This window comes from Lepisma saccharinum, chromosome 23, assembly GCF_977018435.1.
Source record: "Lepisma saccharinum chromosome 23, izLepSacc3.1, whole genome shotgun sequence".
NCBI lineage: Eukaryota > Metazoa > Arthropoda > Insecta > Zygentoma > Lepismatidae > Lepisma > Lepisma saccharinum.
Window position 1 is genome coordinate 64,994,256 of NC_139251.1, and position 27,181 is coordinate 65,021,436.

Here is a 27,181-nt window from a genome sequence, read left to right on the forward strand (position 1 = left end):
TGTACTTGCACATTTACTATGCCCTCGCAGCATGCTGCAAACTACAGAGGATAGATGTGCTGTTTTTTTCCTCAAGTATTCAAGCCAGACAGAAACCATTCGTACGTGTATACCTAACAGTTATACTGAATTCAGAATTTTTAACGAGGGTGTCTTGGGTTTCTGGAGTTTACATTAACCTAATCAGCCCAGGTATTGTATATTTGGGGGGGTGGAAAAGGGTAATTAGTCTACCGTTTCTCACTCACTTACCAGTGTCTGGACTTGTTTAGGTGTGATGGCATCGCTGAGAGTGAATTCTGCTCGAAAAAGTTTCAAATTGTTTAAAGCTAATCTCCCACAAAACTAGAATTTCTTCTAGAGATCTCTTCTGGCCGCTGAACCAAATTCTATAATTTCATAGTAGTTTAATATGATCTATGTCATCAGTGTACTGTACGAGACTGTTATCAATGAATTAGCATGATATAACATTGTGATATTTCTTCAAAGAACACATGAAATATTACTAATGGCAACAACGCTTCCCTATTAAACTTTTTTCACACACTGTCCATCTAATGTGCGACTTACCTCTCAAAGTCCTGAAAGACGAAGCGAAGATCCTGCCTGGTTTTCCAATTCTTTCGTTTTAAATGTTGAAGAAGCAAGAAATATGATTGTGTTTGTATTTATAGCCAAAATAAATCACAGAAGATATAACACTACATACATACGTATATCAATACTTTTTAGACATTACTTTTACGTGTGTCGTAAAAGATAATGAGAAAAACAAGGAATGAAGAAGATGTTTGGATCTTCTGCTGGAATTATTATCCATAAATCTGACTCAAGACAGAGAATAATAAGCAGAGTGCTATATATGCAATTTATAATTTAATTCAAGATGTTACACGTCTTCCCCCCCTTTCAGCAGAATGATGATACGTGATTCTTTTTTGTTCAGGATAATGGTAGTAAATTTTGTTAACAATGGACATAAAATATACACGAGTTACAATTCTGCTGTGCTTTAAGTTTACCCATCTATATATTTCGAAGAGATGCTCTTCGCATATGGACCCAGGGAGTTGCGAAAAGTTTTCCAAACCTTTCAGGAGCCAACTTCACTCTCATTCTCAGGGTCCAATAGAGAAAAATGATAAATGGCGGGCCAATCGCGTGCAGTCTTCTCTGCAGTCCGCGCTCTAATACGCTTCTATGCTTGAGCATGATAGTGAAGTCAGCACCCGAAAGTCTCGTGAAATTTTCCATAACTCAACTGGCAGATAAAATTTCCTCATCACTTGAGCTCCGAATAGTTCAATATGCATATTTGTTGTTATATTTTTTAATTTTAAAAACTCGTAGCTGCAGAGACTGATAAATCGACGAACTGTTGCTGATAAGCCGAGTTATCGTCGAGACTCCTAGTTCTTGCTGCTAAATTGTTGGGCAGCAGAATTGTTTCTGAGCTGCAGAGTTGTTGAATTGTTGAGCTTCAGAATTGTTGCTGAATTGTTGAGATGCCCAGTTGCTGTTGGGTTGCTAAGTCCAGGAGTTGTTGAATTGCAGCGCTATTGCTGAATCTACGAGTTGCTGAGTTGTTGAATAATGCAGAGTTGCCGAGATAATTTGCAAATAAACATTCTTCGAATAATGTGCCAGTGAAGTGTAGGACCTTATACTTGATTACATAGAATCAGGTATTGAGACATATAAGATACTAAATATGCAAGTTAACAAAACTTTTCAAAGCTTATGCTCCTCCATACTTGTACATTAAGGAATTAAATAATATGTTAGTGGTATCCCTTTATAAAGTACGTAACGTCAACTCCCAGTCATTCAACTATTGCTTTCCAATCAGGAAATAATCAGAAACATCAGAGGAATGCAGTGTCAGACAGCACTGAAGCTCTTCCTGGTCATCAGCAGCACAAACATGAAAACAGGCGAAATCCAGGAAGACGCTACAGGCCTTACTCTGCATTTGTTTAGTAAATTGAATTTGAATAAATGTCTTGGAGGCAGGGAGATCAAGAGGAGTTCTAATTCAGTCATTGAGGAGGAAATTACGATACAGAGAGAAGTGGATGATTCTAGGGAGAGCGTGTTGACGCTAGTCGCAAGTCAGACTGTACGTACAGTCACAAGCATAACCTCTCCCGGCAGATCTTCAGTTGCAGTACAGAGACAGGTATATCCTTGCATTAGCCATGCTGATCCAGTCTTTAAGGGTGTGAAACTCAAGTGTCATGTTTTGCCATTCAAGTTCACCATGAGCAGAGAGTGCTCTACCTTGAAGGATGAATTATGAAGTAAGCTACATTCCCAAAAGTTCCCTCATACCTAAGGGTATGATACGAGTATATGTCTAATCTTATTTTTTAAGAAAAAACCCAAACCCTGAGATATAGCCGCGGTAAGAGTAAGTGTTACCAGAAAAGAGGTAGCAAGTCAAAGAAGAAAATTAAAGATAAGGGGAGTGAGAGAAAGCGAGGGAAAATAAAGTAAGGAGACACACAGAGATACAGTAAGGGGAGAAAGCCAGAAAGGGAAGAGGATAAATTGGAAGAAAATAACAGAGAGAGAGAAAGGAAGGAAAACAGAGACAAAGTAAGAGAAAGAGTAAGAGAGAGAGAAGTAAGAATATAAGAGGGAGACAGAGAAAGGGAAAATATAGAAAGAATAAGAGAGAAAGAAGGAAAAATAGAGAATCAAGAGAGAGCGAGAGTAATGAAGTAACGTAACACAGAGAGAGAGAGAGAGAGAAAGAAAGAGAGTAAAGAAGAAGAAAAAAGCAAAACGGGAGGAAACGCACAAAAATGAATTATCAAGTAAAGCAGTCAGCTCCCGAGAAGATCCCCAAATGAGAGGAGACGGAGTGCAGGGGTAGAGGGAAGGACCTGCCATTTGCGGATTATAGGGGTAGTAGCTTCCGCAGCGGTCTAACACAGTGCGTGTGTCTGCGGAAACAGGTTGCTGCTTTTTTTTCAGTGTCCAGAATACTTTTGTATTAGATATCCTGTGCATTATTTAGACTGTATATCAAAGAATTTAAAAAATAATATACGGCAAATACTTTAGGGTTTCCAGATGACAAACTAAAAAAGAGGACTTTATTAGATTGCAAAACGTTGTTCTCTTCCGATGAAGATGCAGTACTTAAAACACACGTCTTGTGCTTACTAGTGTAATATTACGGGCATAGTGAATAAATATTATAATATTCAGACATTTGCCTATAATGAGGCCTATTATTAATTTTACACCTTTTCCGTAAAATTAATAATAGGCCTCATTATAGGCAAATGTCTGAATATTATAATATTTATTCACTATGCCCCTAATATTATTCCGTTGTGAAACTTGGTCTCTTACTTTAAAAGAATAACACAAATTGACATTTTGCCTCGGAATTGTTTCTTCCAGGCCTAAAGCCAGGAAACAGTTTTTGTAAGTGGTCACTGTAAACATATTTGCGTTATGGAATGGCCGACAGAACATCACTTATCCACTACCATGTAGCAACCAAGAGTACTGCAGTTAAAAATTACTGTTTATTTCTGAATTCTGTCATGAAACTCAAATCAAAGTAAGCCGGGCATGTCGCATATTCTTACCTCTGGTTACAAACTTGCTGCTCACCACGAGTTGCGGTAGATGTCGCAAATGCTTTGAAATCAACATCTCACACGGCGAGCGGGGACAACAGAAGAGACGCGAAAGTCCATCAATTTTTCTTTGATCGAAGAAAAATTTATTGCCTTTGTGTTTGCAACAGAGTGTGTTATATTTCTATACTTTGAAATTCAAGACGGAAATAATATAAACAATTATTTACATTTTGTTACTAATCTTGAAGTTAAGCAGTTGTCTTTATCCAGAAAAGAGTATAATTCGAAATTTTCCTAAAAACCCTCCCGGACCATTTTTAGGACCCGAAAAAGAAGTTTTGTCCGGGTAAAAGAGAACGTCTGGTAACCCCAAAGGACTTGCGTCGCTGCATCGGTTACAGCGACCCCCCATGTGTTTCTCACTCAGGGTGCACTCCCCCAAACCTAATACTCTGTTGCTACGTCACTGCACTTCCGCCGGGGATCATCTCCTGAGCGGTGGGCTGTAAAGAGGAAGTAAGAAGCAACGAAAACTCACGAAAACTGAGAAAATAAGTTACAAGGATGATATGAAGAGACGAAAAAGATAAAAGATTGAGAAATATCATGTAGAAGAGAAGAATAATTGGACAATGTTTTCATATTCTTGGATCCTCCCTCAGGACGCCCATGATTAAGAATGTTGTGAAACGTTGTCTAAACACATTTATTTCTCTTTCAAACATTCAATATTATCCCAAGCGGTTCGTTAAACAATATCGTTCCATGTTATCAGCGCAGGCACATAAACGGAAAATAAAATGTTGGCTTTATGACGTGCGTTGATAAAGAACAATGCAGGTTTGTATTATGGCTACTCTATAAAAGGGAGCTGTAAACAAGCCAACAGTTTTACAGCAGGGCTGTAAAGTATTTATTATGTCGCACTTTTATATGCAGCGCCGTTAAAGATAGGAAGCATGCTGCATATAATATGACCAGGTCGATGTTAAACACCGATGGAGGTGCTAGCATACTTGCATCCCAAGGAAATTTCTATCTATTCATTTGGTTGCCTTAAGCTTTACATAACGACGCGATGTACTGTGCTTTTTTCTATAGGAAATACGAAGAATTTTCACCTACACACAAAATCAATGTGTTGCTTAATCCTTTGCGATAATGTATCGAGTTATACGAGGGTTATCCAGGAATAAAGGAACGTTTTGGTGCAAATGAAAAACAACAAACGATATGATCCGATGTATTCAGTCGACGGACCCATCTGGTACGGATTTTCTTGTACCGAAAGTGTGCTGTTACGATTTCGTGAAGAAGAGAAAGTGAAATTACAAGAATAGATTCATGTAGAATCGGCCTGAATTGTTGTCTTTGAGGCCCCTGTCAAAAGCGTTCTTTCCGCATTATACTTGGAACACGACTTGCTTATAAATGTCACTGGCACGAACACTTCTTGCATTCAGAAAGTTTATCAATCTCCGCATCTCACACTTGGCATGATTCTCAATTTTGTGGCACATGTCCAGGGCTCACAGCTTGATACCGTAAACGTGCGCGTCCCGGGTTCGATACCCGGTGGAGGCACATAGTGGTTCGGATCCAACTTTAAACTGTAGGTCCAATCCCAATTAACCTTACTGTGCATGAAGTGCACGTCTGCACCGTCTCGCTCCTTGGTTCAATCTGAGGGGGCGTAGGTGATTAACTCAAAGACGCTGTCACTACACGGTTGAATACTTTGGCAGCAACCGAGTACGATGATGGTATCAACAAACTAGTATTGTCTTATGAGAGGTGCTTGCATGGGTATGTTGAATATGTGGGAAAGTAGAGTAAGCTATGAAGTTTCTGTAGTTACCTCGTTAGTTACCAAAATGAGATTTGTTAAAAATTATGACTAGGGAGCAAATTTTTAGGTGATTTTTTTTACTTTGTTCCTTCGGAAGTTGGCCATACTCGGTAGGAGTGCCGACCATACGACTGCAATGTAATCTACGAAGTCTTATTTCACACAAAAATGCATAATTTTCTCTTTAGCACATTGAAATACATATTTCTAGGGAAGGAACATAAAACGTACATGTTTTAGACATTCCAGACAGAATGAAGTTTCCAAATTCATTCTGAAAATATATATTTTGGTGTTCATGCATAAACAGACGAAATATCCGTTAAATTTGTAAATTGCTATCCTGTTAGGGCCTCCACAACGCGCCGGTTACTACTACCGGTGTTGTTTTGTCAATAATATGGCAAGGCAAGTCATGCAGAACAGAGTTCTCAAGTCACCCCACATTTGTCAGGAAACAGGCATTGCGATGCAGCTTTACATGTGCGTTCACAAGTGCTAACAGGAGCCCCGATATGATTAAATTCTAAGTGTTCCATATTATTTAGATTTAAGTCGAACATTTGTTGCAGTGGAAGTAAATAAGCAATCCGGTTCAGAAAAAATTTTCTGCCACAATACATGAAAAACTCAATATGTTGACCAAGGCAGAAATTTATTTTATTATAAAAAATAAACTAAACGTAACGTTTCAACTTTCTAGCAAGGTCTTCTTCAGTCTCTGCACCAAGTACAAATGTAACAAGGTACAAAACAGGACGATATATACACACAAACATTAATCCCCTCCAGACTATTAGAAAGTTGTTCTGGAACACTCTTTCTAACACCTGGAGAGGACAAGAGAGAAAGAGGAGAGAAGAAGGAAGAAGATTGAAGGAAAAAGAGCGTGAGATAAAGAGTCCAATCACATTCTAGATGGAAGAAAATTTGTTTAGCCTTTTAGGTGAAAGTACAGTTGACAAGGGAAAGCCACCTGCTAGAAAGTTCCATAACAACTTTCTAATAATCTGGAGGGGAGTAATGTTTGTGTATATATATCGTCCTGTTTTGTACCTTGTTACATTTGTACTTGGTGCAGAGTCTGAAGAAGACCTTGCTAGAAGGTTGAAACGTTACGTTTAGTTTATGTTTTATAATAAAATAAATTTCTGCCTTTGTCGCATATTGAGTTTTTCATATCATGGATACAAGGCTTGATGGTGTTATAATTTCACAATACATACAATTTGCACTACCCGATGAATCTACGTCTCGTAAACACCACCTTCCACATTGGCTAGCCTTAGCCTTCCTAGAAAAAAAAGGACTGCGAGAGGTAATTATGTCGATTCATTGGGGATGAAATTGGTGGATCTTCATCTTTGGTAAAAGGACGAATGCCTACGAATGTATGTAGTCGAATTACAAAATACCCATTTATTCTCAAATTTCTAATAACTGGTACAACGACAGACAGATTCAGATTTAGGTGCTAGGTTGGTATAATATACCTGGGTATTTCGTTGCCGACTCGAACTCAACTCTACCCTCGTTCTTCCTTTTCCTCCAAAACTATTATCTTTCAGCTCTCTACGTCAACACCCTTACCACCTCGATCTTCCTTTTCCACCAAAACTACTATCTTTCAGCTCTCTACGTCAACACCCTTACCACATCTTGCACTCCCACCATTCCGCATTCTAGCTCAAGCAGACGCTCACACTTCCTCGTTCCTCATTCTTCCAAATACCACAACTGTTACGAAGAAACTGTGCAAAGAACAGATCTTGGTGTCAACATTGTAACGACCGCCATGTTAGGCAGGTTTCAGTTGTATATTGTCATTAATCTTCTTCGTATACTTTCAAGTTAAGAACTTGGATTGAATTATTTATACTTAATTGTTTTTATAATTCATGTATATATTCACAATTTATCTTATGTTATAATATTATTCGCGTATTTTTGCAACATTTATTCAGAATTCATAAGCTAATAATTATCCCAAATAATATATGCAACGTTTTCATTGTTTAAGCACAAGTTAAATACATTTCTTCTTAATATCGAGTTTTGTTCAACAATGTACAAGATTGAAGTAATTTTGGCTTCGTTATAAACTAAATCTTTATTTAATCATTTTTATGTGCAAGAGCAAATATGATTTATTTGATAAAATCAGTTTAGTTATTTCTATAAAGTTTAACATTGTAATATTATAGCAAAGTATTTCTCCCTCGTTTTCAATAAAATATCGTATTCCTATTGGCTGTTTATGTTAAGAGTGGGGGAACCACGCTTCGAGTTCTTGGCGATGTAAAAACTTCCACGTTGGCATTTTTAATTGTTGCCAACCTGAACTTTAGCTTACTATCGCTAATTAACATTGATGTGTGATATAAATTATCAGTTTTTCTTGTGCTATTTTGTGTTATGAGTTTGTATTGTAAGTTAGAACAATCTGTTATGCTGCGCCTCGCGCTTGAGGTAGGCAGTTGAGGTCTTGCTATTAACGGTGAAGGCGGTGCGCGGATTCTGTCGTGATAAATAAGTTACTCATCACTGCCTACAAGCGAGCAGGACCCAACACATTATATTTTTGGCTTGTGCGAATCAGTATGTACGCGCGCGATTCGTAATTAAAGATTTTGGACATTTTAATTATAAAGTATTTGAATTATTTTATTTACTGTCGCGTGTCGCAATTCGGTGGTTACCTTCCTGGACGAAGGGTGGATCGTCTTAATCCCGATCCCTGGGTGAGAACTGGTGCTCCCAACTGACCAGCCGGAGCAAGGAGTGGTGGCACGTTGCAACATGAAATGTCAACCGGTCATTTTGAATGACTTTTTTTCTTTCTTTCTTTTTTTATTTGGAGACATATTTCTGTTGCAAAATCATTGAAATAATCGCAGCAAGATCGTATACTCTTCCAAGATGCTCCTTTATCTCCATTTGGTGAAAGGCAAGTTCCATGGAAGCAAATTCTCAATTCCAGTATTTTTGCTTTTCCAAGCGATCTTCGAAAGAATCACTGGCTTCGTCCCAAAGAGGTAGAGAGGAAGCTGTTTCAACAACTCAACTTCTTCCTTGTCACAGCTGAAATTTATGCCTGAGGGATCTATGTCGGTCGTCCGTCCGGTCCTAGTGCCGATTTGTCGATGATTGGGAAAATGTATCGTGCCGGACCACGTGTGAAGCTGTGCAATTAACCTCGTTGTTATCTGCTGCTGGCGATATCGGTATCGGAGATGACACCGATTTTATTGGTGCGTGTGCAAACGCTCATAGTCCTGGTGTTCTCTTACCCATTAAGATATTGGTCATGGATGTATGTGTACATCCCATAATATAAAGCCCACAACCTCAATATAGCAGCTACGTTGGATGGTATTCTTACGTGTCATTGTAACAGAATTTCTCGGACAAAATATTTCCTTTACTATTTGTTATCTCTGGTGTTATTTTGCTTATGAATATATTTTTGAACATATTTTTTTTTGGTCGAAAACAAACTTATTAATAATAATGTAATTTAAGCTATTTTCTCTAATATGCCAGGATTTGAGGGAACTCAAGACGAAATGGAAGGTCTTGGTTTGACTTTGAGTTTTAAGTCCACTTTACGCTAATCAGGACTGGACCCATAGTTTAAGGTGAGATCCTAACTTTGTGCCTCCACCGGGTATCGAACCCAGAACCCCTTGATTAAAAAGCAACGACGTTACCACTACGTCATCGGAGAGGGCTGATATGGAACGTGTTGTATACCTACTAATACTGTGCGCCGTTTCTATCGTTACTCTTTTGTCACATTTTCTTGGGTTCATTGTTAATCCATGGTTAATCTGTATCGTCGCCCAAGATAAATGGACATGCTTAATTCATTGCATTTTGCAAGTTGCGTATTCCTATTCTATTGATTTAGTTGCGATTTATACACATTTGCAATTGACGTCTCTTCAGTTGAATTCTGACCTTCCTACTCTGTGACACCGATGAAACCGCACTCAACAGAATGACTTAACAATGAAAATGCTGATAATATGTGTAACTTATTCTTGTTTAGTGCAATCAGAACAACTTATGATAAATATGAAAAATTGTTACAATATTGAGTTCTTATTTAAAACACGAATCTTCACTAAACATGATTACATGCAAACTGTGTTTACAGTTTCAATTGGCCTATGTGGAAACTTGGAACTGATAGTCATTATTCTTCCTCTCCATATTTTCTGTAAAATAAATGGCACAAAATTATTACCGAATTGAATATCCAAAATGTTCATGAACAAAATTGATGATCAACTGAATTATGTATTGTTAAATATGCTTATAAAAATTCAATAACAATATACCTTGCAAGGTTAGGTTAGGGTTAGACCAGTTACATTTGAGTTGTTGCTTTAAGACCACTTTATGCACAGATAGGCTAATCGGGACTGGACCCACAGTTTAAAGTGGGTTCGGAACCACTACAGGCCTCCACCGGGTATGAAACCCGGGACACCTTGATTACAAGGTAATTGATTGATTGATTTGGTGTTTTAAGTCCACTTTATGTACAGTAAGGCTACAACGTTACGTTACCATTGGGGAGGCCCTAGACCCGTTATAATATTAGGTTAGGCTAGACCATTTTTAAGAGGATATTTTTACAGTTAGTCGACAATATATGCATATGGGGTACTCCATTGCCGCGGGTGCGACGCACGGACTACAAGGTTCACATTGAAGTAACTATTGTTCCGAGAGTTAAGCAACATTTTTCTTACACTTTCTGTGGAATGCTATGAAACTTAACACTGTAGATTAAATATGACTACCCTTAAAAAAAAAACTTTCCCAGATTTATATCTGTACAACAAATTTATGTTTCATGTGAGACAGATAAAACACTGCCTTTTACTTAATAAGAAATTGATTTTAATTGATGACAAATTTAAGATAAAGACAAAGTGAGAAGGTAAATGACCTTTGAATATTCTAGTAAAGTTGAAGAGAAAATGCAACAGTTAATGGAGAAATGAATTGTTTTTTGGTGTCACGGGTGGGACACAATAAAAGTCAATAAATCAAAAAAGTTTAAATAAACTAACATTATGTATGATATCTTCTACGTTCTAACTTAATTATGTACAATACTTCAAGTTCTCTCCAAATGATAATTTCATATTGTTGACTCACAAGATAGAATAAAGTTACAGCGTTGCATTTAATTTCAAAAACTGAGATTTAGGCCACTTTGACATGGATATTTTCGGATGTTAGCCAGTGGCTATGAAACCGGCTTTGTCCTTCTGCAGAAATGAATGGAGTTTCATAACTTATAGCTCAATCATTTGTAAAATGAATGCTTTTAAGTACACAATAATACCGGTGATTAAAACAAATCTTATTGGCTGTTTTAGGAAAAAATCCACCATTACTCACTGTCTTACCACCGATGGGCGGAATCGAAAAGTTTTCCACCCCTCAAAAGCGCCCAGGACTAATTTGCTAAATAAGTGTTACCTTTAAGAAACAAGTTGCGCATGAGGGAATACTTACGGATCCAATACCAGTTATTTCAGGAGTAAGGCAAGGATGTAATTTTGTCACCAACAATATTTCTGATGGTAATTGATAAAGTAATGAAGCGGGTAACAGAAGGAAAAAGGAGAGGTATAAATTGGAGTCTCACAAAATAGCTAGAAGAATTGGACATTGCATATGACATTTGTCTGCTATCTCACACATACTATAATATGGAAAAGAAATTAGCAATACAGATCGAAAGATGAAAGTAAAAATGGATTGGCCACACATTGAGGAAAGATCCATCGGCAATAGAAAGACAAGTATTGAGCTGGAACCCACAAGGACAACGTAGGAGAGGAAGGCCAGGAATGAGTTGGAGAAGGACAATAGTGCAAGAAATATGGGAAGCAGGAAAGACCTGGAACGAGATAAGGAAACAGAATCCGTTGGCGATGCTTCGTTGAGGCTCTATGCTCCGTACTGGAGTAACAGGAAATAAGTCAAGTAAGTCAAGTTTAAGAAATCATTAAAAAGTAACGAATCATTGCCTCTCAAGTCAAAGAAGGTTAACCATAATTATCTTAAATTGTTAATTTTAAGACGTCTGAAAATGTTGGATGGAGGTCGAGTGGTAATAATGATGATCCTCCAAAGATGCCTTAATTTTTTCTCGATGGTTGTCAGTGTGTAACGATGCGAGTATTAATACTGAAAAATAATTAAAGGTGAACGATTTTGAAAACTAACAGTTGGTCAATTTAATAGAGAGACGTTTCACTTAAAAATATAGATCTAGGTATACTTAAGGAGAAATGGAGGTTATAGTTAAGAAAATATATACCTGCACTTACGTATGTATATAATAATTCAGGCCCATAGTTTTGCAAGATCTGAAAAGAAGTGAAATATAAATGTATCATTCTCAGAAAAATGTAACTTGACTAATACAGTAGTAGTAAATGTTTCGGGCTAAACATGAGCGAATGTAATATAATGAAGAAAGTATATTTATAAATTCATGCTTGAAATGTAACTTAAAAACTTCTACAATTAATTTAAAAAATAAGTTGCGTAGCTGGTGGTGGCTCATACGCACCTGCCATCATTTTCGTGAGTCTTCCACTGACCATGCCGAAAAGCTCCTTCATTTCTGAAAAGTAAATATTCATATTTAATAATTGTTTTAGATGTGACAGTTGTAGCGATGTTCAAGACCCAACTTAAATTTAAAATGCAACTTTTCTCGCAGTGTTAATAATAATTATTGATCGGATACATTAACTGCATGGTTAGTACGTATCAAGATCTTCTCGTAATGTAATCTTTCCCATATTATACGAGGGTGCTTCACTAAAGATTTGAATTATTTTACCCCTTTCCTACGCAGATTTGCAAGCTTTCCCCATCGATTGGTGAGGCAGTCGTAATTATGCTGTTCGAACCAAGACTGTTTCAGTAAGGAGTGTTTGGTTGTCACAGAAGTAGGTTTGAGGGATGGACGCAATAATATATGCTTTTCTCCACATCGGATAGGACTTGTGTCGCTCGTTACTTCGATCGGTGTGAAATATCCGAATCTCTTGTTGCATGTCGCATGCAACTTGTCGCTACGGTCCAAAAGTTCCCTGAAGTGCAAGATCTGGTGAGTATGTTGGATGGGGCAGTATTTCATAGCCGCACCTGACCGCTTGCTTTTTTGAAACGTCGGACGTGTGAACCAGTGCATCGTCACAAGTTCCGCTGTCTAGCGGAAAGACTAAATGAGACACAGGTCTGCAAGTTCATTTTTACTGCAAAGATATATGTCATACTACACATAAAATATGATGTTCTTGAAATATGCGGAAGTAGATCAGGGCAATTTTTATTGAACCTCCTTCGTAAAATATTCACTCGCAGATTATTATTCTACAGCGTGTCCGGCTTAGATCTATTAAGAAAGAAACTGTCCCAAAATCTGTTTGACCAAGAATTTATTGGGAATGAAGGTGTATCCTGATGCACAATACCTTGCCATTACACATCACAAAATGAGAGACACTGGCTCCGTCACTAACAACGTCACTAGGGTCACGGACTTCAATTCGACAAATGATAACACGCAGAACACCTTCTGTTGTGGAGTCCACTCCGCCATGTTTGTTTACTGTGCCCATGCGCATGCGCGCGACACCGTTTCGTGTTTCTTCGTAAATGGCAAGATGGCAGTACCGTACCTATTCAGGTATTCGTAAACTGCAGTGCATGTTTCTTTTATCATAGCTATAAGCCGGACACGCTGTACATATATAAAAATAAAATTCTCAAGTTTATGTATTGTGAACGTAGTGTATTATTATGGGACTGCCAGCCCCCTGGCGGAGTGGTTATCACATCACGCTATGACGCCAGGAGTCCAGGGTTCGAATCCTGGCCTGGGCATGGATGTTTGTGAGTGTCCATTCATCAATTTCATCATATCATCATTCATCCCCATCTTCGCAAAATTAGCCAAAAGTGGCACAAGAAACGAAGTAAAATAAATCAAATCAGTCAATCAATCATTTTTGGGCTGTGGCGTGTTTACGATTGTATTTCAAGGAGAGTTATTTTATTTATTTAATAAGGTGTAGAGACATGTATGTGCCTAAAGCCTGAAAGCTACGCATTTGAATTTCAATTGTACTTTAGGACGGCCATAATGTTTTCACAGCACCTTAACAAGATATGAATTGTTAACTATTATAAGTAGTATGTGTATATATAGTGCTATGTATAGAATAATGTGTTTAAAACGCTACAGGATTATAAATAAGTGTGGAAACTTAAATTTGTACTAAATGGGGTAAACAATATAAAAATTAAGTTCTGATGATATGTGTCTAATTATAAGATAATAAAGGTATAATTTGTGTTTAGAGTGTGTCTTAAACAACCTAATATATATATATTTAATTACCTTTGGATTGAATGACTTTTTTAGTAGACTCCACTGCACGTTTAATGGTTTCTGAAATGAAATGGCAACATGAAAATATATCATCACTTTAAAATATTTTTTATCTTCTGTAAGCATATTTGCTGTCGATTTCCTCGTAGAACTCCAGATCTGATACCACTATTCAACTGTCTGTTTACTACATATTTTCAGTCTATCTTATTTTATTATCATGGTAAATCAACAATAGACTATGCACGCACACAATCTAGTATGTCCATTACTGTGTAGCCATTATTCTAAGTTCATGTATGGCACAGGCGTAAATATTCATTGTTGGTTGCGAAGAACTTAAATTCAAAATCCATTAATTACACTATCCACACATTAGCCAAATTATGAGGCATTGTGACTGTTCCAAGCGCATCAACTGATTCTGTACTTGATGATGAAGAAATGACAACATAATCAACTGTGGTTCAGAGTCCTCTGTCGTTGGAGAATTTTATTTGTTCTTTATAGCTATTCATCTATTACTCATTTACATCATGATTTTCATAGATTCTTCATAATTTCTGAGACTAACTACATTTGTAATAGCAAAAATAATAACCTGAAAAGGCATTTTTCAACATTCAACTTGAAGTGTAATGGAAATATTATTTCCCTTTAATGTGATTTTAGAACATCCTGTACGGAAACGACTAATATCAAGCAACATTTGCTTCTTTTTTCAGTTAAAAGAATTATGTTATTCCTTTTAATATTGTGAGAAGTGAAAAGTGTAAGTACTTTTACAATCCCATCTATATACTTATTTTGACTTTCTAATGACCTTGTACAATGGAAACTGATCATGCTGATGCAACAAACTTGATGAAATGAATTTTCACTTGTGGTCGTGTGTTTAGCAGGGATTTTGTTTGAAAAGTACATTTCCATGTACAACAAAAGTCACAATAAATATCGCATATATGTGTCAGTGTTATTTTCGGGACATTGTATATACAAAACGTGTGACGTGACACACAGTTTATGACGTGATTTTTGGATTTGGCGGCTCGGATTTATTTACGAATACCAATCACCGTGACTTCTACAGAAAAAAAAGTTACAATTTGTTGGCTAGTGTTATATATCAATGCATGAAATGATTTCTAATGAAATATTTACAACGCTAATGTTAAGATTTGATATTCACGTATTAAAATTTGGAAATGACAAGAAATTAAAATCGTCATGAACGTGTGTCCGAATTATTAGGATGTGATATTTCAGATAGAATATTTCAAAGTATGCAACTTGTATCAGAATCAAATTTTCTAGCCTCTTACCCGCTGTTTCGTAACTAGTAGAGGCTTCCAATCAGCTGTTTGCTTAATTACGCACCCAGTAGATTTGTAAAGAAATTCTAAAGGAATGGTCGAAACGTTCTTTTTAGTAGCTAGATATTAATAAAGTAGATATTGCATTCAGTTAACGAATATCGAAACGATTAGGCTTAGCTAAGCTTTCAATAATTTAAAAAGTGGATTTGATTACGTAAATATTTCTAAAAAATAATAAGTAATCTTTTCTCTTAGCCAAGTAAGCGGTGAACGGGGAGTTCCACATGAACAGCCTGGAGGATTAGTCAGACCGTCCTTGAATGCCCATAACAATGCAAATGTGAATGTTTATTCTAATTGTAAGTGCACTTTATGCACAGATAGGCTAATCGAGACTGAAGCTACGTCGGCTCGGTGGGCGAGTGATTGAAGTGGTCGAGTTTCGGACCCGTCACTGGAGTTCTCGGGTTCGTATCCCGACCTGGGTGTTATTTGTAAGCAATTCATCTGATCATAACTTATCCTCACAGTCGTGATAAGCCAAATGTAGCAGAAAGGTGTCGCTAAATAATAAAAGTACGAACGAACTTGACATGAAGTTTAAAGAAAGAGCCGTCCTGTATGCCATGTGTTTCAAATTTGAGTCGAACCCTGAACCCCTTGGTTCCAAGTGAGCAGCGTTTCCTCCCGTGCATCCAGTGGAGGCACATAGTGGTTCGGATTTCACTTTAAACTATAGATCCAATCCAAATTAGACTGTCTGTGCATTAAAGTGAAGTTACAACTGAAAGAAACAAACTCTCCAGTGTTACCACTACACCATCGCAGAGATGCCCTTTTACAGCTTCTGTAACAATGGAATCATCTATTACGTGTTCCTACAGTCACATAGTAATTTGCGCCGGCTTTGGCATAAATACTTCATCCGGCAATCTTTGCCTGACATCGGTGCATTTAAGGATTTTCACAAAGAGGGGTGCGCTCACCTTTGTAGTCATCGTCGCCGCCGGAGGAGTGGGCGTCGTCGGAGGGGGCGCTGCTGTCCTCCGCGTCGGGCGCGTCGTCTGCTGTCGGGGAATCGTTCGCGCAGCCAGCTTCGTCGTCGTACGCTGCAAGAAATAGGTCGTTTCACAGGATCGGCTGTCTCGGGAATCTGTGGAGCAAGGCCGCGCATAACGGCAGAGAAGGGGAGAAAGCGAGCGGGCGCTGCTACAAACGGCTGATAGCTACAGCCGCATTTTCCCTTTCGCTTCTAACGAGTCACTACTTGCGCAGAGGACTCGTTTCTTTGTCTTGCTCCAGACATTCCCGTCATATGGATACCAGAGGATTGTAACTCTAAGAAATAACAAGAATTTAATATCCTGACAACGCAGAATGATCTTGGCATGACTTACATTGTGTTCTTTATAATTGTGTGCTTAACAAAGGCAACACTTTTATAAGAATGACAATTAGATACTCACTTGTATCATCATTCATCGTCGGTTTCTTGTCCTCGTCATCATCATCATCTTCATCATCTGCAATAAGACGACATGGCATTGAATTTAATATTTAATATAAAGTAAACGGAGCGAACATTAAAATTCTTTAATATTGTGATAATATCAAAGAAAACATGTCAAGTCTTTTTATTTTATTTGCTTATTTCATGAAAGAAGGAGTTTCTAGCGTTTAAATAACTTCTTACATAATGTTTTCAGGCGTCACGTAACAGTGCTCGAATATAAACAATTGTTCCGCGAAGAAACGAATTGCCAGCTATTGAAAGTCAAGTGGATAGATATTGACGGTTTAAATCAACATCCTTGTTCCTCAGTTCGCGGCTAGTGTAGCTACAGTAATAATAATAATTATAATCATAATAATAATAACACTAATAATAATAATATGTCCTTTATTAGATATGGTGTGTTTCGGCCTCCAAGACCGATCTTTCAACAGACCCAACGTAATGTAATGTAGGTATAATTTTTAATAAGATGTATCAACATTTAAAGTTTACAAGAGGCTTTAATACAGAACATGAAATTAGTGGAAGTTAAGTACCACGATAGCAAACTATTATTAATAATAATAATAATAATAATAATAATGATGATGATGAATATGAAGATGGTGATGTCCAAATTTTATAAACCTCCCCTGGACACAACTGTAAACCTCATCTGCACGTAATTCTCCTGGAGTGCATTCTTCCAGACCAACAAGGCACTGGCATTTGAACTCGCAACGAGTAGGCTATAATCATCCGTGGGGCCCTGTTAAGTGTGTTTGCTATTGTCTTTCCTTCAATTTCATCTTGTTACCATTTATTCTCATCGTCGCGATTAGCCACCACTGGCAAGTAAAGCGAAGTAAAATAAACAAATAAAAATCAAATCGTTTTCTCTAAATACAAAAATTTTAAATTTTATGTATATTATTTGGTTCTGTAAATGATTTTTCTCCAAAGACCTTGCAATTTGTCTTTGTGTGAATAGGCGACATTCTAGTAGTTCCAATTCAGATATTTGTATGCGTTTAGTTATTTAATGAGCATTATTATGTGATATCTTTTGAGGCTGTGCTTTGAACCACGCCTTGAAGGCCTATAGGGGCTGATCTCGATCACTGCTGAAGGTTTGGGGGGGGGACTGATGTGATCAGCACCACGCCACTGGCCGCCTTTACCCCCCATGTACCCATTTTATATGACGCTGCGCGGGCGCCCCGAGCCACTTGAACAGGTGGAAAAAATTCCGGTTCTTGCCGCCGGAGATCGAACCCGGGTCCCTCGCATGGTAGTCAGACGCCCTAACGAGTTGTTTTTTTTTGTTAAAGGAATAGCCCTATGCGGTAGTATCCTCCGACAAGCACGAATATCCATGTCCTAACCGGGATTCGAACCCGGAACCCCTGGCCGTCGCAGCGCCGTGAGCTAACCACTCCGTTACGGAAGCCCGACATCGACTGAGCTACCGAGGCTCTCAACACACACACAAACACCCACCCCACACGCACAAATAGATATATATATATATACAGTGTGATTGGGAATTCGACCTATTCCTGGAAAGGGGTAATACTAGAGCACATTTGCAACAAATTTGACCCTATGCACCGGGGGTTGGAAATCAATGGGTTTCGAGTTATTGCAGTTTGTAGATTTTCGCGACCAAAAAACTACTAATTGTGAAAAAACTACTATACTCTGGGCACTTAATTGACACGTTGCTAACAGCTGACGAATGAGTGACTACTGAGAAAAAAAATCATGCTCAAAATGCCCATACCCACAGAAAGAAACAGTCATTGGAGCACACGTCATGAAGAAATTTGGAAATTATCGTTTAAATCGAAGAGGATTACTCAAAAAAATGGTAACACACTTAGCGTAAAAATTACGGAAAAAACTTCCTCGTTTCATAAGGTCTCCAAAAAGATACAAATGTTGTCAGCTGGCACACGGGTTGGGGGAAAAATCTGAATAAAAAGCGGAGAAGGCGCGTTGTAGACCTCTTTGTAAAGTGAAAAGATGTTGTCGGTTGCGAGAAATAAAGGAACGAAAATGAGTGAAGTAATAATGTTATTTACCATTTTCATGATTTAAGGTTGTCAGAATTAACTGTTACAAAAACTACAAATCCTGTTCAAATTGCCTCCCCCGGTAACGTATGCAAGTACTACTTCAACAAGAACGGTGGCGAGGCGGTTTGGCTTGACTCAATGGAAAGTCTGGTTCATACAACATACAACACTACTGTATCCATACCATTACACGCCAGTGCATGCTATTGAGGAGGGAGATCCATGTGGTTCCCCCTTGGCCTGATAACGATTGGTCATCACCATTTCCATGTTGCACGCTGCAGTGGCCTTGTACCGAGGGTGTTAAGTGACTTTTTGAGCCACCCTGTATATATATATATATATATATATATATATATATATATATATATATATATATGAAGCTAATACAAAATTATATGTCGTTGATCAATAATTTTCAAGGAAGCTGTTTGCTAAATAATATAATGTAATTTCCTGCACGAACCATTCTGGATGAAGTCATTATACGGCACATCGTAGAATCCAGTTCGTCCTCGCACGGAATCTCTGTGGAAAAAGTCGCCCAATCTAGCTCCTTCCGTTGCAGCCTGGAAAGCATTGTTGTTTTATCTCGACTTCTAAATCACTCGGAAATGTAACATTATTATTTATAACAATTCATTCTAGAGTCTATTCTAGAAATTTCAATTCTTATGAAAACAAAAGGTTAGATACCTGGTGGAGGCATAATGGTTCAAACCCCACTTTAAACTGTAAGTCCAGTCCCAATTAGCCTATCTGTGCATAAAGTGGACTCGAAACCAAATCTCAAATACTCATAAAAACAAAACAGGAATGATCCCATTATTACAGATACAATAGATTTTTTTTAATAAATATGATGCACAGGCATTTTCATTAGTCCTGAGACTTTTGATATATTAATTAATCAATAGTTAATTTGGAATCTAGGAATTGCAAAGTAATAGTCTCAATACACAAATAGATAGGTTCGATCACAAAAAGTTTTACATGTTGACAGCAATATTTATTGATATTGATATTATGAAATTAATATAGAATCATATTGATTTATATTATAAAATATTGCTAAAATATCGTGTGTAAAGCATGCCAAATAGCATCAAAATCACAAGAGTTGAAATAAACGTATGTTAATGTACATCGGCTACTTAGTACACACACACACTAGTATTTTAAGTTGTCAAAATATTCAGCAAATACTTTCTGATAGGCATTTACGAAGTTCAAATTTGAAAATAAAAAAAAATAAACTTTAGACTCATAGAAAAGTTTGAAACCCACCTTCAGCAATATATGGCACAGTAAAATTTGAAAGAATCTTCGTGTCATCACCATCTCGATGTAAGTGTAGTTACAGACAGATTTGTACTGTCATAAAATGCAACGTGTCTGTGCCACACTGAAAACAAGTAAATGCAATTAAATGCAGATGATGGTTGTGGTAGGGTAAATTTTTATTACAATATAAAGATACAAAATAGCCTATTTTAAATTTTCAAGTGTGGTCAATTTATTTTTTTATAAAAAACTTGTTTGATGAAACTTATTCTCTAGGTTTCCTATATTCCTATCCAAAATAGAAGTTCTATATAATTCTAATACTTGCTGTAATATGCGTCCATGTAGAGTGTACAAAACCAACTTACTTTTGGATGTCCTTTGTATCAAACTCAATATCTTATTCTGTTAAAAATAGGAGACGTGTCCCATGATATCACATTATTAAAAACTCTAACTGCAAGATTCTTGGAAAAATGCTTATTACTTCACACAATTATTTGGATTATAATCATCCAATTCAACAGTTTGTTCATTGTTAAGAAGCGTTCGAAACAGAAGTAAACCAGAAATGCGTATGGCATAGCTCACAATGCTAGTTAGTAGTTTCGAAACGTGTCACTAGATGGCAACATAACCCAGTTTATTAAGAAGTTTCGTTGCATACACTAGTTACTGCTGTACTTACAAAACCTTAACAAAATAAATGAAGTATTTTCAGACTTCTATCTTGCAGAGTGTACCTCAATAACAATGTGAAATTTATTTTCTGACTTCCCTTTGTATAGTAGCATCTACTGTCGACAAACTAAGAGAAGTAGAGAAAGGATGTTTTGTTAATTGTCTTGAGTTATATACAGTAGTTGTATAGGTTTTGCGTTCTACTCACTTATGTTCATTATTGCAAATTACCGTGTGAGATCTAAAATAGAAGAAGGGTCTATTACAGATAGCTGTTTTCATACCTATCGCTTGAGACATGAATTTAGGACATGAAATGAAGTAAAATAAACATTCTTTGTTGCACCTTTTCGTGAGTTTAGCACATTTATCCCCTTTTTACTCTCTCTGTGATGCTTCTGCACCTTTTTCCTTCCTTTTCTTTCATCTTTTGTTAAAAGAAATTGAACAGAAAAATATTGATTTCCACTGTTCTTGAGCAGCTACATAAAATCCCATAGTCTCATTTTGTAGAGCAGAACGAGAGCTATAGAATGGTGTAATATAAACATTGCAGCCCCAACAGTTCCCAAGATAATGTAGCTTCTGCACATATAAGATCTTCTGAGCCAAAGCGTCAGTAGGCCTCCCCATCGTCTCCTTGTAATGAAGGGGTTCCGGGTTCGATACCCAGTAGAGGCACATAGTGGTTCGTATCCCACTTTCAACTGTAGGTCCAGTCCCAGAATATCATTACTGTGCATAAAGTGGACTTAAAACACCAAATCAATCAATCAGCGATGTGTGACAGTCAGATTTACCGTCATTATTATTATTATCATTATTATGCATGTATGTAGCGGTAAAAAGACGTGTTGATTCAAAGTGTTGAGTGTTTTAATTTGTAAGATTACATATTTGATTTTTGCCAAGCCGACGGGAGGAACGAGACGTTCGCGTGTGTTAAGGGTGAGCACCTGAAGGGTCACGCTATGCGTCTAAAGCTTAGGAAATTCGACCGTAATGACAAACATTTAAATATCTCGGTTTCCAACGGTCAGATTCATGTGAAACTTATACCAGCGCAGCGGCATGTGTGCAAGGACGGATGTGTGGAGTTTCGTCACGATCAAGCGACAATTACGGACGCCAGATCAAATCGGTTCTAATTGATCAGTTTGTGGACAGCGATCGCAATTGAGCTATGGGCGACAGCCAGGCGGAAGCTTAATCCACACAAGTAAACTTCGGACACGGTCCGTCCTAGTTTGGAGACAATAGAGCGTGGTGGAATAACCTCTTCGGAAGCGTCAGTCCAACGTGCGCCTAGCGTCCTTTTTCAAAATCCAAATAAAACGAAGGACATGGTTTTTCGTTACACAGTCTTACCGCGATCCTTGTAGCGAGAGCAGCTCCGTGCTACCTCTCCATATACAGTTTTGCCGCGATTCTTGGAACGAGAGCACCTTCGTGCTACCTTTCGTGTACAGTGGACTTTGTTGTGTTGTGCGAACACCAGTGTGTGTGATAGGCAGTAAGTCTACACGAGTGCGCCTACCTCAACCGCTGGGGGAAGTTGAAGCGAAACCGTGTTTCCGTGATTACCTTACGCCATTTATAATTTTTGAGAAACGAGGAACACCGGAAACTATGGCGGGCTAGAGGAAGAAGAGAGATGGGGGCGTTACGTCGATTCGCCCGATGTCAGAAGAAGCTACGCCGATGATGCCTATCCGCCGCCATGGAGAGAGAGAGAACGTCGAACGCCGCCCTATTGATACGCCGACGATGCCTACCATCCGCCACGTTGACGCCCCGACGACGCCTACCAGCCGCGACAGAGAGACGTAGAGAGATATGTTGACGCCCCGACGACGCCGACGACGCCTACCATCCGCCACGTTGACGCCCCGACGACGCCGACGACGCCTACCAACCGCGACAGAGAGACGTAGAGAGAGATGTTGACGCCCCGACGACACCGACGACGCCGACGACGCCCGCTCAGATGCGACGTCCGAACCGCGCCATACCACGGAGATCCACCGATCCCGAGAGGAAGAGGAGCCGGGGAACTAGGTGTTTGAACCCTTTTTGTATCTTCATCGTCACGACCCAGGAAACCTTTCCCGTGGATACTATGTGTTTTCAATCGCCCATAAAGACGCCAGGATGCACCCCGGAAGCTGAGAGATGGTAAAGTATTCATCTGTGTGAACCTTAACACGTGACGGCCCAATTGATTTAGAGAACGCCCTTGAAATTCGTCGACATTTTGAAAACGCCCACTCAACTCGAACTTCATACCAAACTCCCGTCGCGCTTGTCATTTGTAATCTATTCGTCTCAGGTCAATTTTTCTTATTCCTTGTGATATTTTTTTTATGATCTTAAATTCATTGTTGTTTGTGCTCCTTTGTATTTGTTTAAAGTGCGTACTATTAGAGTAAAGCGCCGCCCGCTTAATTGCATATTCTACTTGAGGTTTGTTCATTTTTATGTGTCAGCGCTGTGTCGCTGCTAGCTATGTCCGGTCGCATATGTGATTATTTGTTAAAGTATTTGCCTGGTAATGTGAATTGCTCGTCGCGGCGAAGTGTTTAAGTCCCGCCTGCTAGAGAGTATATGTTTGCGCCACTCAACGGAGGTTATTTGTTATGTTTGGAACCACGTGAGGTCTTGTAAAAGGAAAACGTCCGCCCACGTGAATGTAATTGCCGTTGAGACGCCTTTGTTTATACTGGTCAAGTAATGTATGTCACCGCGCCGACTAGTTTCTTTTTTAAAAACAAAAGGTGAACTTAAGTAAGGGCTGGCTAGGATTTAAGTAGCACTGGAGCAAAATCACAAATGACCTGATTAGACAAAAAGTAAGATAAAATTAATTGAGAATGCAATAATTAGGGCTTGTCATAAAACCTGTACATGTCATGTATAATTTCTTGTGTCGATGACCCCATGAGGATTGAATCTGAGAGAGAATGTGAGAGTGCAAGTGTGGGGACCTGTAATAATTCCATTTTTGTTGGTTATGAATAGAATATACTTTTTAATTTCATGTTAATTTTGGGCTATATCATTTTCGTATGCATATCGCTACCCGTGATTTTCAGGTATGCAGCTAGCCGCTTCCCGGCTACAGGTAAAGAGGTGGTAATTTGAAAGTACATATGTTTTGGTTTTTATTCGATAAGCCTTATTAATATGCACTGTTGGTCACCGGTTCCTACACACGAACTTAACCTGGACCGTAACGCTATTTCGCTTGTCCGAGGGAGATTTTGCCGCCTCTATCTAGGTAGTGGTAGCATTTGTTTTCCCGGGCAAGGGAGGGTATTTCATTCATTCATACACAGATGTACATTCCAAAACAGAAATTTGCGCGTAATCCTGTGTAACAAGTTGTTTGAAACCCAGTAAATGCCAAGTTTACTTCCTAAATACTTGTTATTTTATCTAATTATTGCTAATTATGTTATTTGCTACAGTATTGCATACAGAATGTTAATGTAACTGGTTTTGACCTAAATGAAGGCATTTTATCAGCACTTTGTCTTTCAGGTATCATAAAACATTTTCGGAACCTTTTTTTCCTCTTTCCCGACCATAATTTTCTACCTTAATCATAAAGTGAGGAACTCTTAATCAAGAGAATAATGGAAATATTTTAGAAAAGCCACGAAGTATACATAGCCATAAGATTTAATTTTAAGAGCATCTTACGGAAACATATTAAATTGTAGAAACGAATATGAGAAAACAAATTTACTTTTGCCTAACCTCATTCCGACGAAAACTGTAGCTTTAGCATCTGCAAAAAACTATTAACAATTATTTCGCAAGATGAAAGTTGCGTGTCGGCTAAGGGTACACTGAAAACAAGGAAAGAAATAGTGAATGTACAGAGAAATCCCTTCCTCCATTGAAGAAGTTCAATGTTGACTGCCCGTGCGAACTTTCTTGTATATGTGAGGATATTTTCCGTAAAGCCACATTCTGCAATTTATTTTCGAACTAATTTGTAAATTACAACCGTATGTACGTACGACTTAAGGACCATTTATACGAGGCCAATTGTGAAGACGTTCCACTAAGCCAATCCAATGACTACTCGCGCCGAAAACATTGAAACCATTCTAATTTAGTGGAGTGGCTTGAGACATTCCATTCACACGATGCCAATGTTGGATTGGCTTAGTGAAATGTCTTCACAATTGGCCTCGTGCAAATGGTCCATTATTCTTATGTATTCTACAGTGCCTTTCTTTATCGAGTCGTCCGTTATCGGCGGCTAACACGCCGGGCAGTGGGATGGCGTCTGCGGTCATTTGGAGTTTAGACCCACAGCTGTACGCTGACCTTGGCACTGGCGCGTCAGTGCTTCAGTATCCAGATGGCTGGTGCCTAGTTTGGATGTGTTTGTGGAGTGTTAAGGTGTTAGCAAGTGTTTCAGATTGTTTTGTTTTAGTTTACGTATTACAGGTGCTCTCCTGCAGTCTAATAATGCCACGCACAATTTAAAACAACGCATTTTTACGTCATTACGAATTGTTGTAGGGTAGTTAAAATACGTTTCGCAGCAGAATTCCCAGATGTTCCTGTTTCACACACAGACAGTGTCCGGATTCTTGTGAACAAATTAAAAAAAAACAGGGTCTGTTCTTGATAGAAAGCAAAGGGTAAAACTGCGTGTGCTTAATGAGAAGAAACGTTGAAGTAAGATCAAAAATCCCTCTGGCGCCTTGCACAAGAAACAGATATTTCCATGGAGTGCTTACAAGGTTTTAAACCTGAAGCCATACATTAGAATTAGAGGAATTGAAAGAAAATAATATAATAATAATCCAATAGCGCAACAGCCCAATATGGGGCCAAGGCTTACCTACCGACTGCTGGCCTCCCTCCCACGCGAGCCACCAAGGGGGCGTGGAGATCTGCAGCCAGACTAGGGGGGCGGGTGGTCAGCCCGACCGACCCCCAGCCGTTGTAGGACTTCGCGACCGGATTACGCTCACTCACTCGGAGCTCCCCAATTTCCTCACGATGGTGGGTTGCCACCGGCCCTATACATAGGCCGAATAAATTCCGACCAGAGCCGGATTCGAACCTACGCCGTCCCGCAGCGAACGATCTTAAGACGAGTGAACGCCTTCACCCGCTCGACTACGGAGGAGGACATTGAAAGAAAATACCAGGAGGGAAAACGAAGCAATTTCGGAAGAGGAACTGATACGTGTTAGTGAAAATTTCATTTTAAAATTCCGTAAATGTATGGATGCAGGGGGACATAATTTACAACGCCTCGTGTAACAAGGTACGCACTCATTTTAATTGTAACTGTCCATGTAATTGTACCAACTTCTTTCATTACATAGCTAGCGGCCCCAGATATTGCATACAGATTGTCCGTAGAGGCGATCTTACTTTCCGCCGTGGTAACCGCCGTTCCACGGGCGACTCGACCGAGAAAGGCACTGTATATGTAAATGTTTATGTTTTACAGAATTACAACGACTTGTGGCGTGTTACACTATTATGACAATATATACATCTTTAAATAAAGTAGTTATCTGGCTGCTTAGGTGGCCAAACAGGTCAAATGGTCGATGCACGATATCACTACCATGTATTCAGAACTCAATCTTCCTCGTCGCGATTAGCAAAATGAGGTATAAAGCGACGTGAAGTAAGGAAGTTACGAATGTAAATTTTCTAGTCATATATAACTCTCGTACATAAATTCCATCTGAATTGTGTTTAGTTCATATTGTTTAATCTGATAAGCAATAATGCTTGCAATCTGTTAATTTAGAGAAATCTTTGTTCTAACACTATATAATAATATAAGCAACACAGTTATTGTTTATGAACTTCACGTTTGCATAATTGTTATATCTAAATCTGCAATGCATAACTTTGCTTATTCTAAGTTATATTATAGTGCACAAATGATCTCGTATGAACTCTATGTCAGGCTTCATATAATACTAAACGGAAAAATTCCAAACCTGTAGCTAAATCTTCCTGCACGAAATCACCAGGTTTCTGGGCCCTTATCAAGCGAATACCTATAATTCAAGCATTTAGGAAATAAATATATTAAACAATTCTTTGAATCGAGTTTCCTTGTCGACTGTTTCGATTCACTTAAGTTGATTGTCGTGTGCGTTACACGTTGATTGCCGAAGGAGTGGGTTTATTTTATTGAGCACTAAAGATTGATTATCAGTCTTTGGCGAGCGATATACCGTCCACGTATGAACATATGTACATGTATATGGACCTTTTTTCTTTTATAAACGGTTGTTTATTATGTGAAGTTGTTGAAATGGGTGCTATAAAGAAGATGGCGATCCGTATGAGATTTTAAAATCTGTTCCATAGCCACTGTAAACAAAGTAATAACTTAATGAACCAATCTAGCAAAAATGTTTACCGATTGCTTCGTAACTTACAATTGCTG

General features: G+C 38.4%; 3 protein-coding genes across 6 annotated transcripts in view; 1 reads left to right on the forward strand and 2 right to left on the reverse strand.

Moving 5' to 3' along the window:
* The window catches only part of LOC146005326 (uncharacterized), a 38,585-nt gene extending 37,882 nt beyond the window's left edge, over window positions 1–703 (reverse strand). For both annotated transcript variants that reach the window (XM_083144490.1, XM_083144489.1), the window contains exon 1: window positions 574–703. The gene's annotated coding sequence lies outside the window, so the exon portion shown is untranslated. The remainder of the gene's footprint in view (window positions 1–573) is intronic.
* An 8,781-nt stretch (window positions 704–9,484) lies between these two features.
* LOC145977680 (uncharacterized) lies at window positions 9,485–26,885 on the reverse strand. 2 transcript variants are annotated; one of them, XM_083109890.1, is made up of 9 exons: window positions 26,727–26,885; window positions 20,062–20,179; window positions 19,241–19,343; window positions 16,668–16,724; window positions 16,188–16,310; window positions 13,895–13,945; window positions 12,053–12,106; window positions 11,808–11,846; window positions 9,485–9,671 (listed from the first exon to the last, which is right to left on the reverse strand). In XM_083109890.1, the coding sequence occupies exons 2-8, from the start codon at window positions 20,113–20,115 to the stop codon at window positions 11,824–11,826; spliced, it is 465 nt and encodes a 154-aa protein (XP_082966016.1). In that variant the 5' UTR covers window positions 20,116–20,179; window positions 26,727–26,885; the 3' UTR covers window positions 9,485–9,671; window positions 11,808–11,823. The 2 variants fall into 2 exon arrangements, with proteins under 2 accessions (XP_082966016.1, XP_082966017.1); XM_083109891.1 differs by having other exon boundaries at window positions 11,798–11,846.
* The window catches only part of Hmgcl (hydroxymethylglutaryl-CoA lyase), a 143,508-nt gene continuing 142,319 nt past the window's right edge, over window positions 25,993–27,181 (forward strand). Inside the window, exon 1 of one of the 2 annotated variants that reach the window (XM_083144806.1) lies at window positions 25,993–26,032. In XM_083144806.1, the coding sequence (XP_083000932.1) occupies window positions 25,994–26,032 (39 nt within the window). In that variant the 5' untranslated portion in view covers window position 25,993. The remainder of the gene's footprint in view (window positions 26,033–27,181) is intronic. The other variant, XM_083144804.1, reaches the window with a different exon arrangement.